This window comes from Tarenaya hassleriana, unplaced genomic scaffold, assembly GCF_000463585.1.
Source record: "Tarenaya hassleriana unplaced genomic scaffold, ASM46358v1 Cleome75, whole genome shotgun sequence".
NCBI lineage: Eukaryota > Viridiplantae > Streptophyta > Magnoliopsida > Brassicales > Cleomaceae > Tarenaya > Tarenaya hassleriana.
Window position 1 is genome coordinate 383564 of NW_010970030.1, and position 13855 is coordinate 397418.

A 13855-nucleotide genomic window follows, 5' to 3' on the forward strand; every position below is an offset into this window, starting at 1 on the left:
TGTATCAAAGAAAGATTCTTTTCGTGTGATCATGGCATTAGTTGCCCATTTTGATATGGATTTACATCAAATGGATGTGAAAACGACATTCCTTAATGGTGAACTAGAGGAAGAAGTTTACATGAAACAACCTGAAGGATTCTCCTCTAGTAGTGGTGAGCATTTGGTTTGCAAACTTAAGAGATCCATATATGGATTGAAACAAGCCTCCCGTCAGTGGTATTTGAAGTTTCATGGTGTCATTTCTTCATTTGGTTTCGAAGAAAATACCATGGATAACTGCATATACCAGAAGGTTAGTGGGAGTAAGATTTGTTTCCTTATTCTATATGTGGAGGACATTTTACTTGCAACCAATGACAAAGGGTTGTTGTATGAGGTGAAACAATTTCTCTCCAAGAATTTTGACATGAAGGATTTGGGTGAGACATCTTATGTCATCGACATTAAGATCCATAGAGATAGATCTAGATGTATTCTAGGTTTGTCTCAGGAGATCTATATCAATAAAGTCTTGGAGAGGTTTCGGATGAAAGATTCTTCACCGAGTCCAGCACCTATTGTGAAGGGTGATAGGTTCAATTTGAATCAATGCCCGAAAAATGAGCTCGAACGGGAACAAATGAAGAACATTCCATATGCTTCTGCAGTTGGAAGCCTTATGTATGCTCAGGTTTGCAAAGACCTGACATTGCATTTGTCGTGGAAATGTTAGGGAGATATCAGAGTAATCCAGGTTTGGACCACTGGAAAGTTGCAAAGAAGGTGATGAGGTACCTACAAGGTACGAAGGATCACATGCTTATGTATAAACGAACGGACAATTTAGAGGTCACCGGTTACTCAAATTCAGACTTTGCTGGCTGTGTTGACTCGCGTAAGTCAACATCTGGATATGTATTTATGCTTGCCGGTGGAGCTGTATCATGGAGGAGTGGCAAACAGACATTGACCGCTACTTTCCACTATGGAAGCTGAGTTCGTTTCATGTTTCGAGGCAACGTCGCATGGTGTATGGTTGAAGAGTTTCATATCCGGGCTTAGAATTGTGGATTTTATTGCTAGGCCATTGAGATTATATTGTGATAATTCAGCTGTTGTCTTCATGGCTAAGAACAATAAGAGTGGAAGTCGGAGTAAACACATCGACATTAAGTACTTAGCCATAAGAGAACATGTTGCAGAAAAGAAAGTGGTCATTGAACACATTAGCACTAAATTGATGATTGCTGATCATCTGACTAAGGGCATGCCAATTAAGAACTTCAGGGATCATGTTGTGAGTATGGGACTTGGTTCCATGATGTGATTATTTCATTTGTACGTACATTTATGTATTCATGAAACTCTTATTGAGTTGTGAGTATCTTTTTCTTTAGTGTACACTATATTTGATATTAAAAGACTCACTTACTTGGACCTAGAATAAGCATAAGACTTATTCATTAAGTAATGTTATCATATAAAGTTTAAAGACACATGATATACTGTAATACATGGAAGATAATACTCGTACTAAGAGGACTTATCGCCATGATTCATATATTGTGTTTCTTATACAGATAATCGATACATTAAGAGAAATATATAGACCAAGTGGGAGAATGTTGGAAGTTTTTATTATTAACTTCCCATTATGTTAATGGTCTAATATTTCCTCCATGTTGTGTTAACTGCATGATAACCACCTCAATAGCAGTTTTTTCTGATGGAGAAAAAACAATAAATAGGGGTAACGTATTTGGTCCCTAAGCCAAGCAAAACAGATAGAAATACACCATCAGTATTGTATTGTTAAAGGTTTAGAAGCACCAAATATTCAGATTTCAATTCAAGAATTTCAATGGCCGGAGGTATGTTTTTCGATTCAGAATTGTATTTCCGCATTCATGATCTTGTATGTTAAAGTGATGCATATTGAAGATCATGATTTAGATGAGTTTGAAGAATTTTAAACTTACATGCAGAAGCTAGTGGAAGCCGGAAGAGCTGTCCGAACGACACGTGGCAGGTGGATTATCGGCGGTGCAAAGCGCCGCTGTATGGAAACGTGTCGGAAAGCGCCTCGCTAACCCTGGTGACGACACGCGTGTCTCCCCGACAGAAGATTCTCCCCATCTCCTCTCGTTGTGTCGAGCAGAATCGAAAGCAAACGGGACCACTCGAAATCTTGCAAAATTCAGAATGATTTCAGATGACAGTAGTGATTATTTTTTTTAATTAAATTTCAACTGATTTGAGGCCCTTTGCAAATGGCGACTCGGCAACTAACTCGCTGGTGGGACCCTTGGAAGTCAAGTTGCTGCCGGAAAGTGGCAGAGAACAACAAAACCTTGTCAAAACTGGTCTAACTATTATCACTGCAATGAATAAACACTTCACAAATTGTACAGTACATATACTAAATGATTATCGTTAAACATTCGTGGTTTAGGGTTTATCATCATCAACTAACCACTTCCGGTTATATTAAGATATTGATTAAAAGATGACATTGTGAAACCAGAAATTTTAAGTGAAATATCCAAAAAAAAAAAAAGATTGATTGATACATCTTGTGTTTTGTAAAGTGGGAGCACAAGGAAATCCGACGCAACGTGTCATCAAACCATTGGCTAATACTAGTCTGCGATACTCACTCTAAGACGACGAGAACAAATAAAATGCCAGATGAAAAAACAAATGAAGCTGCGGCAGCAATTGGATCAATTCTCGTCAAGGCCATCCATACAAGAACAAAAATCTCAAGAAACAAGAGGAGGATTCTTGCCAATAATAATAATAATAATAATAATAATGTAACCCGTAAACTTATCCCGTTCTTCTCTACCTATATATCCTTCTGATTCTTGAATCAATGAGCCAAAAAAAAAAAGGCAGACGATGACCTCTCTGGTGTGGTGTTGTTTAGGCTTGATGAGTGTTGTCAAGTGTACCATTCTGATAAGGTTTGCCATTAGGAGGAGCTTCCCCGTTTCGCAACTCGACCCGTCTTTCGTACCCGTTACGCCCATACCCTCCTCGCCCTCCGTTCATGTTGTTTCCCCGGGGCCTATACCCGTTCTCGTTCCTAAATCCCCTGTTTCTCTCGGAAGGTCTCCCGTTTTCGTTGGCTGCAAAAGAACTCAAGAGACATGGTTAAGGTTTGAACTAAAATTAGGATCTTGACAATGTTCATTGGGCAGTTGGGGAAATTATAGAAATCTAACTTGCCTCGCTTTTCTTCTATGGAAACTCTCCTGTTGCCGATTCTGATGGGAGAATCGTGATAAGCCTGGAGTTTTTCAGTTCAAAGATTTAAAACCGGAAGACTTTCATAAAGTTTGAGACGGTGGGTGATAAATATGTATACCTGGAGAACATTTTTCACCGCTTCAGCAGATTCGAATGCTACAAACCCGAAGCAGTTCCATTTTTGCTGAAAGTAGAAAATTTTCTTTTCGGGTTAACACGAGTCTGCTTTCTGTGGCCAAAACAAAACACATAGTTTTTCCCAAGATGATTCAGGAAGTAACCAACCTTGTAACTCCTGACTTGAATACCGTCTTGTTTGATAGCCCCGAAATGTTTGAAAGTTTCATGAAGTTGCTCAGGTGTCGCATCCATTGGCAAGTTTGCGACGAATATAGAGCCACCCTCGGCTGATTTACGAGAAACATAAACCATATAAGACACGGTAACAGAAAATATCACAGTTCTGAGACAATGAAGCAATGAATAACCTGGTTGTGGTTGTTCAGCGCTTTTGGCAGGAGTTTCTTCAGGTAATGGCACAGGAATGTTAGGTTCAGGAACAAGGCTTGATTTTTCGGCAGGCTTAGGTTTAGCAGGAGAAGCTTTTACATGGAAAGGAGTAACATTTTGGGCCAGAGATTGAACCTGCATAAATCAAAGATCAGATATTATGATCATCTAGATTATTATTATTACTATTATTATTATTATTATTATTATAAGGTAAATTCGACAAGAGATGATATTTAAAAAAAATAACAAAGGGAACTCACAATTACTGCAAATGATTTCTTGGGAGCAGCTTTATGGCCGTTGCTGTTCTCGTTCACAACTTTCTTCTCCGAGACATTGGCATCTCCATTTTCTGTAATATCTTCTGGCCTTTTCACTGAAGTTTCCATTACCTGTTTTACTACAGGTTCAGGTTGATCGAGAATATTAATTTGCTCTTCTGCTTCTTTTACTGGCTCCACAGGTTCTTTTGCTGATAATCGATACACGCATGGGTGATCAATAATCTCATGAATTCAAAACAAAAGTAGATAGAGAATGAAATAAAATTCAGACGAAACATAAGTAATCCTAACCTGAAACATCGGCAGAAGACTGGATTACTAGAGGATTCTCCTTGACCTCCTTATTACTAGCTTCTGGTTCAGCCAACTCATCAGATACATACCTAAACACATCGTTCAGTACAAAGTAGCTTCCTTTCTGGGGCACAAGGAAAAATGATTGAGAAAATCTCATTCCTTCTCCGTCTCTTCCAGTTATTAAACCCGTGACCAGAGTTACAACTCCATCCTTGTAAGATGCTTGTGAATCAGCAGTCAGAATCTGGATCTTCGAGTTTTGGTAATCAAAGGACATCAGCTGATCATTGATAGCCTGCACATGATGTAAGAATATTCCGTTAAAAATTTGCTAAACCATATAAAAAAATGGTAAATATTACACAAGAAGTCAAGCACGGTGTAGAATCAAACAAATTACAGAAAAAAATGATAAGGAACATGACAATTAGTTGCTGGAACAAGACAAGAAACAAAAAATCATACATCAACACCAAACATCATGGAAAACAATGAGATGTCCAGTTCATCTGGACATTGTAAATTGATTTGATATCGAAAGGGCTTACTTTTAAGGATTTGACAGAAACCATTTCACCATCAGGACCCGGTCGGCCCAACACACTGTCCTCAAGATAGAATCTATGGACTTGGGCAGGTGATTCATATAAGTGGTTGTAATATTTCTGAACAAACGCATTCCCCACAATGTGTGGATCAACTGATGATGGAGCATTTGATTCAGCTGCCATCTCTGCACAATTCAAGATATAGATAACTCTAGGTCAACTCAAAAGCACAACATAAAAGAACCAGGAAAAAAAGTTTTTGTTCCAACCAATACGAGTAGGGCTAATAAGGATACCACAACAAGAATCTGATAATTAATAACGATGTTTAAACCATAAACCCTTAATTAAAACCATAAAAAAGCGTTTTAGGAAAGAAGCACCAAATCTCAAACTTCTAATTCTTCAAAATGAAACAGTTGCAGGGCAATCAAGTTAAAACCCCAAAACCTTAAACAACAGGATGGCTGGCTCCAAATCAGAAACACAGCTCCGCCTCAAAGGTTGCGCAAAAGTTCCTAAATCTCAGTAAATCTAACAGTTCTCAATACTTAAAGAGACACGAAATTGAATGAAAAAAATAGGCTTGCGAGTTCGCTAAGTTAAGCAGCATTCAAGCAGATCCAGATGACTAGCAAAATATTCAGCAAAATTTGATAATGACCCTAGAACCATCGAAGAGCTCCATAGATCTTAACCAGACAGTAAACAGAGTCTGGGAGGAGGGGGTGAGGCCCGAACTTGGCTGCAGGAACAGCAAACAAGAACTAGAAACTTAACAGCACTCAAAACAAAAGCAGATTGATGTAAACAGCAGCAATACCTGGAAGTGAGAAGACAACCACGATCAATCTCTGAGAGAGAGGTAAAAATGGCTTCTAGGGTTTTACTTGGAAATCTCAGGAGAGAGAGTTTTAATTTTTTGTAGGTTTCTTGGTAATTTGATTTAACATTAATTTATTGAAAACTTACTTGTATCGGGATGTGGAGGGAATTTTCCTTTTATATTTTCAGTGGGCCCCATTAACTTCGATAATTCACGAGGCCCATATAAGCCTACGATACACAAAAAGAGAGCCCATCAAAAGTCCTTTGTGCTGAAAACAAAACACAAAAATTACATAAAAGCCCCCGGCGAGGATCGAACTCGCGACCTTTCGCTTACGAAGCGAACGCAATACCACTATGCTACGGAGGCAACTTATCACCTTATGCTTAATATTACATATAAATTACTTTTTAACCATAATTACCCACCTTTGCTCTACGTCGCTAAACCCTTTTCCCTGAACCAGGCGGCAAATCCGGAGTGAAACAGCAATTCGACTCAACCTTGTTTTCCGATGGGGAGGGAGAGCAGTAGCTGCGGCGCCGGCAATCTGACATGGCGCGCGGAAGCAGAAATCGCCGGAAACGACACGGCTCTCAAAGCTCTCCGAGAACTCATCGTCTACCCCTTTCTCTATCCTCGTGAAGCCCGAAAGCTTGGTCTCAAAGTATACCCTAACCCATCTTCGATTCATCATCTGGGTTTTCCCCCCTTTTTTGTTTACTTACTGCTTTTCGCTTTACTTCTCTCAGTGGCCTAGAGGGTTGCTCTTGTATGGCCCTCCTGGAACCGGGAAGGTACGCTTTATCCCTGGTTTCTGAAAGTTTCAGGTTTGAACATTACTAGGATCGATTGAAAAAAAAGAAAAGTTCCAGACTTTGTATTGTTAGTGTTTGATGATATTCCCCAAGCTAATTTGATTGCTCTAATGGCGGCGTGTTGGTACATTTGGTGTTTAGACAAGCCTAGTGCGTGCTGTTGTCCGGGAATGTGATGCACATTTGATTGTTCTAAGGTACTTAGCTTCTCTTCTGGTATGTTGTTGGAGCTAGGAGAAAGATCCTTTTTTTCCTTAGATTGCTTATTGGTCCTTTTTTTTGTGGTCTCTGTTTAGCCCTCAATCTGTTCTTAGAGCCCATGCTGGTGAAAGTGAGAAAGTGTTAAGGGAAGCTTTTGCAGAGGCGTCTTCTCGTGTTGTTTCAGGCAAGCCATCAGTGATTTTCATTGATGAAATTGATGCCCTTTGTCCTCGTCGTAATTCTAGGTATTGTAAAGAGAATTTTCAACCAAAATTTTGTTACTGTCAGTGTTTGTATCTCCAGTTTATATTCCTTTAACTGTTATTGATACTCAAGGAGGGTGGATCAATGGATGGAAGATACATTGTTGAGCTCTTCTTGGTGGTTTTCTCTTGAAGGACTAATGACTATATTGCTCTTCATATACATATACATGTCTTTTATTTCTGAGATTACAGTTATGAGATATGAAAGATCTAATGAAGTGATTGGAACCTCCCACGAATGAAAGCAGGCGAGAGCAGGATGCTCGTGTCACTTCTCAGCTCTTGATACTGATGGACTCGAACAAGCCTCCATCATCTGCACCCGGAGTTGTTGTTGTTGCATCCACAAACAGGTTCATGCCCACCTATATTTATCGATATGCTCTGGTCGTTGTCTTTAGATGGAGTTCAAGCTAACCTATTTCATATTTGTTTCTCTTACATTTGAAGGGTAGAAGCCATTGACCCTGTTCTAAGAAGGTTTGGACGGTTCGATGCTGAAATTGAAGTGAGCACGCCAAATGAGAAGGACCGTCTAAAAATTCTGGAGGTATTTCCCTGTTTCTTCATTTGTACCTCTTCCAAGTTTGTCTTTTTGTCTTGCAGATAATTGTGGGAAAGGGGAAAATTCTGAGAGCGATTTGTTTTCTGCTTACTTCATCAGCTTTATACAAAGAACATCAATTTAGACCCGACCATTAATCTGCAAGCGATTGCAGCATCTTGCAATGGCTATGTTGGGGCGGATTTGGAAACTTTGTGCCGTGAAGCAATCGTATCTGCAGTTGAAAGGTCCAAAGATTCAGCATCTTTCGGAAATGTTGATACCTTTAGCTTAACAATGCAAGACTTTAGATATGCAAAGCCTACAGTGGGTTCGAGTATAACCAGAGGCATTACTGTTGAAGTTCCAGAAGTGACATGGGATGATATCGGTGGTCTTAGAGACATAAAGGTCAGTACTTTAAAAAAAAAAATCTTCTGCTTTTTACGTGGTTGTGCTTCGTTTACCGTTGCGGTGAATTTGTTAGTATTTCTTCATGGACAGAAAAAGCTCAGGCAGGCCGTTGAATGGCCGATCAAACATTCAGATGCATTTACGAGAATGGGCATATCGCCGGTGCGTGGCATTCTTCTTCATGGACCCCCAGGCTGCTCAAAGACAACACTTGCTAAAGCTGCTGCCAATGCTGCTCAAGCCTCTTTCTTTTCCTTAGGGTTTGATTATCTTTTTTTTTTTAACTCCTAAATATTACCAAAAATCAAAACTTTTTGCATCATAGTTGGCAAATTCATAATCTTTAGAAGGAACTGAGGTTATTGTCTTTATGTGGACATATATATTCAGTGGCGCGGAGCTATTTTCCATGTACGTTGGAGAAGGCGAAGCATTATTGAGGAATACATTTCGAAGAGCCCGGCTTGCCTCCCCGAGCATAATACTCTTTGACGAGGCTGATGTTGTCGCCGGTAAAAGGTATGTTTCCAGTTATTTCATCCAACCCCTCATTACTTTTTCCATCCAAGAAGCTCATCCTTGCTTTGATTTGGACATCATAACTCAAACCCTAAACCCTAAAACCTAAACCCTAAATCCTAAACCTGAACCATAAAAAGAGGTTCAAATGTGTTTGTTTTTCGCTGGTCATTGTAAGAGGTAAGAGTTCAAGCAACAGCTCTACAGTTGGAGAAAGGCTTCTATCTACATTGCTAACTGAAATGGACGGACTCGAAGAAGCAAAGGTACATGTAAATATGAAAAGTTCACACCTTTCAATCGACATTACGTTCGATGAATTGAATAACTTAAAATCGAATGATGGGTTTCCTCAGGGAATTCTTGTTCTGGCTGCTACAAACCGCCCATATGCAATCGATGCCGCTCTTATGCGACCCGGCCGATTTGATCTGGTAAGTCCTCTCCAACGTTATCCTCTGTATGAGTTCTAGATATCGATACATCAAACCCGAATTCCCCGACAAATTTCCGAGACATGTCTTTAGGTGCTTTATGTTCCGCCACCTGATCTAGAAGCTCGGCTTGAGATCCTTCAAGTTCATACACGAAACATGAGTACAGGAGACGACGTTGATCTGAGAAAGATTGCGGAAGGCACCGAACTCTTCACAGGTGCAGAGCTCGAGGGTGTGTGCAAAGAAGCGGGAATGGTGGCTCTCAGAGAAGACATAGCGGCAACCGCAGTGTATGATCGCCATTTTCAGACAGCTAAAAACTCGCTTAAACCTGCGCTGACGAGAGAAGTGGTTGACGCTTATGCATCGTTCAAGAAGTCGAAAGGAACGAATCCGAGTATGAAACCCGTCGAGAAGAAGAAGAAGAAAGTGTTGGGATTTGGATTTAGCTGGAAGATCGGAGTGATCGGATTCGTGTTGCTTCTTGCTGGGAATTATTACATGAAGGGTGGAGACCAAACTCATGAACTTGTAGTTACATGAGTTTCTCTTATTATTATTTGCAACGGGTCTTTTTTATTATTTCATTTTTTTTAGGAAACCCAAAATTGAACAAAAAATGATTTTGTAACTCTTCTTTAACAATGTAAGGAATTAAGTTCAACGCGAAGACATGTTAGAAAAGACAATAATAAATAAATCATTTTGTTATTCACTTTTTAAAAATTTTAAAAAATCTAAAAAAGTGAAATCAGAAAAAGACAAGACTTGGAAGGTTAATAGAACATGGAAGAACCAGAGAAAGGGGAAAAGTTATACTGAATGGCCCCACATCACATCCTGTCCCACGCGCCACGCGCCACATTCTCTGCTCTTTCACTCGCTCTCTCCAATTTTGCTTCTTCCACTCCCAAATACCAAAACCAAGAATCTGATCAGTTTCAACCTTAATTATACTAAATATTATAATATTTGGAGCATAAATGTATTATATTATCATCCGTTATTTTAAATTTCAGTATAAAAATTATAATTTGAATTTCAGTATAAAAATCTGATGGTTTAATTTTAATCAAACCGAAGCGAACCGGACTGGCATGAGCAAACCGAGAATGGGGGGAGCGTTAAGCTTAAATATCTCGCTCGCTTGCTCAACCTCAGTCGCTCGACCCTGTTCTTCCACTGGGTCTGCATCTGCTTCAGTTCTCTCTAGATCTGATCCGCAATTCATCACAGGTGCGTCACGAGAACCTTTTATTCTCCAGATCGTCTTCTTTGTTTGTTTGATTTCGATTCCCCGGTGCCAATGCCGAAGTGAATTCGAGAGTTCTACTACTGTTTTGTCCCTCGATATCGCTCCGACTCATCTCGTGATTAGGCGTCTACTTTGATCTAGGGTTTCTAAGTTTCAAGTTTATGAGGGCAGTTTTTTTATAGGATTGTGCTTCTATTGATTTGGTTGTCTAGATCCGCTTTCGAATCTCTTGGTTTGAAATTGTTATGAACTTTGTGTGGTCATTGTTTCACCGTTGTTCTTAAGGTAGACATTCTGAGCCTACGCTTTGTTGAATCTCGATGAAAGAATGCGGATCGAGATCCTGTAGTCTTGCATATGTTTGTGTCTATGTAATGCACATTCAATGGATGATAGTCATGGAAACCCGAATCTAGGCTATATTCATTCCAGGATGTGTTAGGAAATGGTAGCATTTGGAGTTTCTTGGAAACCCATTGCTTCAAAATCTTAAATCTGCCGTCTTTCCCTTTTGCCTCACTTGACAGGCTGTTACTAAGCCGCCATTAGGCAAGACCATGCGTCGTGGGAATAGTTGCGGTGGAGGACAGAGCTCCTTAGGTTATCTTTTCGGCGGCGGAGAGGCTCCCGCTCCCGCACCCGCACCCGCACCTGCACCTGCCCCAGTTGCTGCCGCCACCGAACAGAACAATGGATTTCCCCCGAAATCCGCAGCTTCTCCTCCGCCAGAGGACATTGTCAAGCAGGTTCCGGCGGGTATCAACAGGACATCGGTGAACAACTACGTTCGAGCCGATGGACAGAACACCGGCAACTTTCTCACCGTATGTTCCTCTGTTCCACGCTAACTTACATGAATATTCAGATTGCGTCTATGAATATACATCATCTGATGACGTTTCATGTGGTAAAACCCATTTCATATGTTTCCGCAGGATCGCCCTTCGACCAAAGTCCATGCTGCTCCTGGCGGTGGATCATCCCTTGATTACCTCTTCAGCGGCAGCAAGTGAGAAAAAAAATTGGTACTTTTGTTGTCTGTTTGGTTATATTCCAATGGAGCATGTAATATAACCAGTTCGTTTCTCATCCCTGTCTGAATTCTCAGAGTTCCTATCAATCATTTGAATCAAGATCATGCTTCTTTCTTCGTCTCTGTTATATGATAATATGCATGCATACACATATATATATATATATATATATATATATATATCTGTAGTTTTAATTTTCGGAATTCGTTATATTACATAATATAATGTCCAAATACAAAACTGAACCCAATATGATTCCCAGTTTAAGGCCCATATAGGAAAGCAGATCCATTAAAAAAAACACAAAAACCAGTCTGGTAAGAGGAAGTTCTCATTATGCTCTATAAAAAAACACCTCGTACTCGTAGCTAAAAGAAATCAAACCAGTTGTGTATCATTGTGATTCCACGTTGTAGCTGTCTGGAAACGAGAGGAAGCTTCTCTGTTGCTCGACACGTCGAAGATGTGAAGAAAGCTGTAATAAATCGACCGTGGATTCTGGTTCGGACAGTACGCATGCGTTCGTTCCGTTCAGAAGCTCCGGATCTTGATACAGTATCATCGTGTCCGGACGGGCCAAACCTGTATCTCCCATCGCGTGTGAGCAATGCATCATTCGGTTTGAATCATGGGATTGATACAAATCTTGAGAATCTGTTGACAGAAGAGAGAGAGCACGGGAGGAGGCTCCTCCTCCTGACGACGACGACGATGACATGGATACACTGGGGTGTTCTTGAAAAGCTGGTGCTTTACCAGATGAAGAGCCGTCGGAACAGTATGGTTTAGCATCCATGAATCCGTGAGGGGATAAGGCTTTTGCTGATTCTGCGCAAAGGGTATGATGAAAAGGGATCAAATCTTGTGAAAGAATGGTTGGTTTCTTGGCTGATGTTCGGTTGTATCCTGAATTCATATCGATCGCACGCAGGTTCTTGAATTCTCATTACAATGTTTCAGCCAATAGAGATCATATACACATATATATATATACCTTGAGAAGGTTTTCGGGCGAGGCCAAGAAGGCGAGACTTTCGCCTCCGTTCGTTGTGACCAGCGAGACGCCTACGACAACTGCGTTTTTCACCGTCGAATTCCCACAACAGATGAAACCTACATTACACACAGTTCAGACAATGACCCAAACCATGCATCAAGTTGAAGAGAACCAGAAACGATGGGATTTCGCTTAGTTTAAGACCTGCTGCATTGTTGGCAGAACCTTCGTTCGACTCCATTAACCATTACTTTCGGCTTCTTTGAATGCAACTCACAAACTCTATGCCGTCTATGGTAATTCTTTGAACAACTCAGATCCTTGTCGCATCCATAAACTTGGCAAATGGGTTTAGCAATTCGAGCTCCCTCATCCATGCTCCGTGAAAGATCGATCAAAGATGAAATCGACCGTTCGAGTTCGATAAACTGGTTAGAGATGGACGAACCAGATTCATCCTGCTGGGAGTCACAGCCATACAGCGGCATCATCATCTCCATGCTCTGGACAGCTTCTGTGTCAGAGATCAACGCGTTTTGTTCGAAATCGTAAAAGGGTTTCTGATCAAATCCGATTAACAACTTTGTATTTGTCGGGGGGAAGACATCGTTATGCAAGTCCATTCCTTGTTCAAAGCTTAGAGCTTTATCTTCAGAGAAGTAGCTCCAATCTTCTTCCATCAGCTTCAAAACCTACAAAAGAAGACAGCATCAAACATGGGAATCCGAACAAAAGCCTTTCAGAACTATAATCCAATAACAAGAACAGGTTTTTTTTCGGACCGGATTTCTGCAATTTCCGACAGAAGTTAGCAAGCAGGTAACTTGAAAGGAAACAGAGTTTGAGCACAAATGTCACAGAAACAGCGGCGATGAACAGAGAAAATCAGACCACTGTTTGTTTCCGGAGAAAATCTTTGAATCGGAATCCTGTGTTCCTATATGTTATTTGGGTGGCTGTCAAGTATTACAGGTGTTGCTTCTGAGAAAAGGAACAGAATAAAGTTAATACCTTTCCGCATCATTTTCTTTCGTTTTCAGGAAAAAAAAAAAGGGGAAAACTATGTTCAAATCTAGGGCAAATGATGCAGAATCCTTACCAAAAAAAAAATGATGCAGAATCATTCAGTACAGAGGCTTAGAAAAATCTCAAATCTTTGCATCCTAAAGGGTTTCCTTCACTAAAATCTGCCATAAACACTCCAAAAGTTATTGTTTTCCCTTCCACTTTTACCGCTGTTTCTCGGGAGCCAAACAGGAAAAGGGAAGAAGCATTATTGAGGAATACATTTCGAAGAGCCCGGCTTGCCTCCCCTATTTCCGCTTACCGGAAAAAAAAAAAGAAAAATCAGAGGACAGTGTAAACGAGAGCGAATGATTGTAAGAGATTAATATTACTTTTCTTCAAAGCAATAAAAAAATGGTTTGTGGTGGAAGAAGATTTTCCGCTTCTTGATATATATTAGAAAAATAGATGAATTGGTAAGGCGCATGGTCAACATATCAAAAAGTTTGGTTTAATTTTTTGTCCGCTCACGTGTTGTCTGTCAGTTACAGTTGGTTTATATAGGTGTGAGATTTATCCAATGAGCACGTATGATGGATAACAGATGGGATTCCTTTACATATATATATATATATATATATATATATATATATATAAATG

The 13855-nt window shown here is 40.2% G+C and overlaps 4 protein-coding genes, 1 long non-coding RNA gene and 1 other non-coding gene across 7 annotated transcripts; 2 read left to right on the plus strand and 4 right to left on the minus strand.

Annotated features, from left to right (window-relative positions):
• Nucleotides 1-2673: 2673 nt before the first annotated feature.
• On the minus strand, nt 2674-5828 carry LOC104801823 (ras GTPase-activating protein-binding protein 2-like). Its single transcript, XM_010525192.1, has 9 exons — nt 5700-5828; nt 4877-5061; nt 4323-4623; nt 4008-4219; nt 3723-3879; nt 3520-3641; nt 3353-3418; nt 3214-3274; nt 2674-3113 (listed from the first exon to the last, which is right to left on the minus strand). The coding sequence occupies exons 2-9, from the start codon at nt 5057-5059 to the stop codon at nt 2908-2910; spliced, it is 1308 nt and encodes a 435-aa protein (XP_010523494.1). The 5' UTR covers nt 5060-5061; nt 5700-5828; the 3' UTR covers nt 2674-2907.
• Nucleotides 5829-6002: 174 nt separating this feature from the next.
• TRNAT-CGU lies at nt 6003-6074 on the minus strand. The gene has a single exon. It is a non-coding gene; the product is annotated as a tRNA-Thr (tRNA).
• Nucleotides 6075-6179: 105 nt separating this feature from the next.
• LOC104801824 (cell division control protein 48 homolog B) lies at nt 6180-9574 on the plus strand. 2 transcript variants are annotated; one of them, XM_019201105.1, is made up of 12 exons: nt 6180-6372; nt 6458-6502; nt 6665-6720; nt 6820-6969; nt 7236-7343; nt 7441-7540; nt 7655-7945; nt 8039-8208; nt 8339-8467; nt 8646-8733; nt 8824-8901; nt 8995-9574. In XM_019201105.1, the coding sequence occupies exons 1-12, from the start codon at nt 6220-6222 to the stop codon at nt 9445-9447; spliced, it is 1821 nt and encodes a 606-aa protein (XP_019056650.1). In that variant the 5' UTR covers nt 6180-6219; the 3' UTR covers nt 9448-9574. The 2 variants fall into 2 exon arrangements, with proteins under 2 accessions (XP_019056650.1, XP_010523496.1); XM_010525194.1 differs by having other exon boundaries at nt 7239-7343.
• A 468-nt stretch (nt 9575-10042) lies between these two features.
• LOC104801825 (protein SPIRAL1) lies at nt 10043-11309 on the plus strand. Its single transcript, XM_010525195.1, has 3 exons — nt 10043-10140; nt 10687-10983; nt 11095-11309. The coding sequence occupies exons 2-3, from the start codon at nt 10717-10719 to the stop codon at nt 11170-11172; spliced, it is 345 nt and encodes a 114-aa protein (XP_010523497.1). The 5' UTR covers nt 10043-10140; nt 10687-10716; the 3' UTR covers nt 11173-11309.
• Nucleotides 11310-11405: 96 nt separating this feature from the next.
• Nucleotides 11406-12648, minus strand: LOC104801826 (squamosa promoter-binding-like protein 6). The gene is made up of 3 exons (XM_010525196.1): nt 12395-12648; nt 12188-12306; nt 11406-12021 (listed from the first exon to the last, which is right to left on the minus strand). Exons 1-3 carry the CDS (start codon nt 12565-12567, stop codon nt 11588-11590), a joined length of 726 nt encoding a protein of 241 aa, XP_010523498.1. The 5' UTR covers nt 12568-12648; the 3' UTR covers nt 11406-11587.
• A 10-nt stretch (nt 12649-12658) lies between these two features.
• LOC104801827 lies at nt 12659-13451 on the minus strand. Its single transcript, XR_769937.1, has 3 exons — nt 13290-13451; nt 12973-13171; nt 12659-12882 (listed from the first exon to the last, which is right to left on the minus strand). It is a non-coding gene; the product is annotated as an uncharacterized LOC104801827 (long non-coding RNA).
• Between the last annotated feature and the right edge of the window lie 404 nt (nt 13452-13855).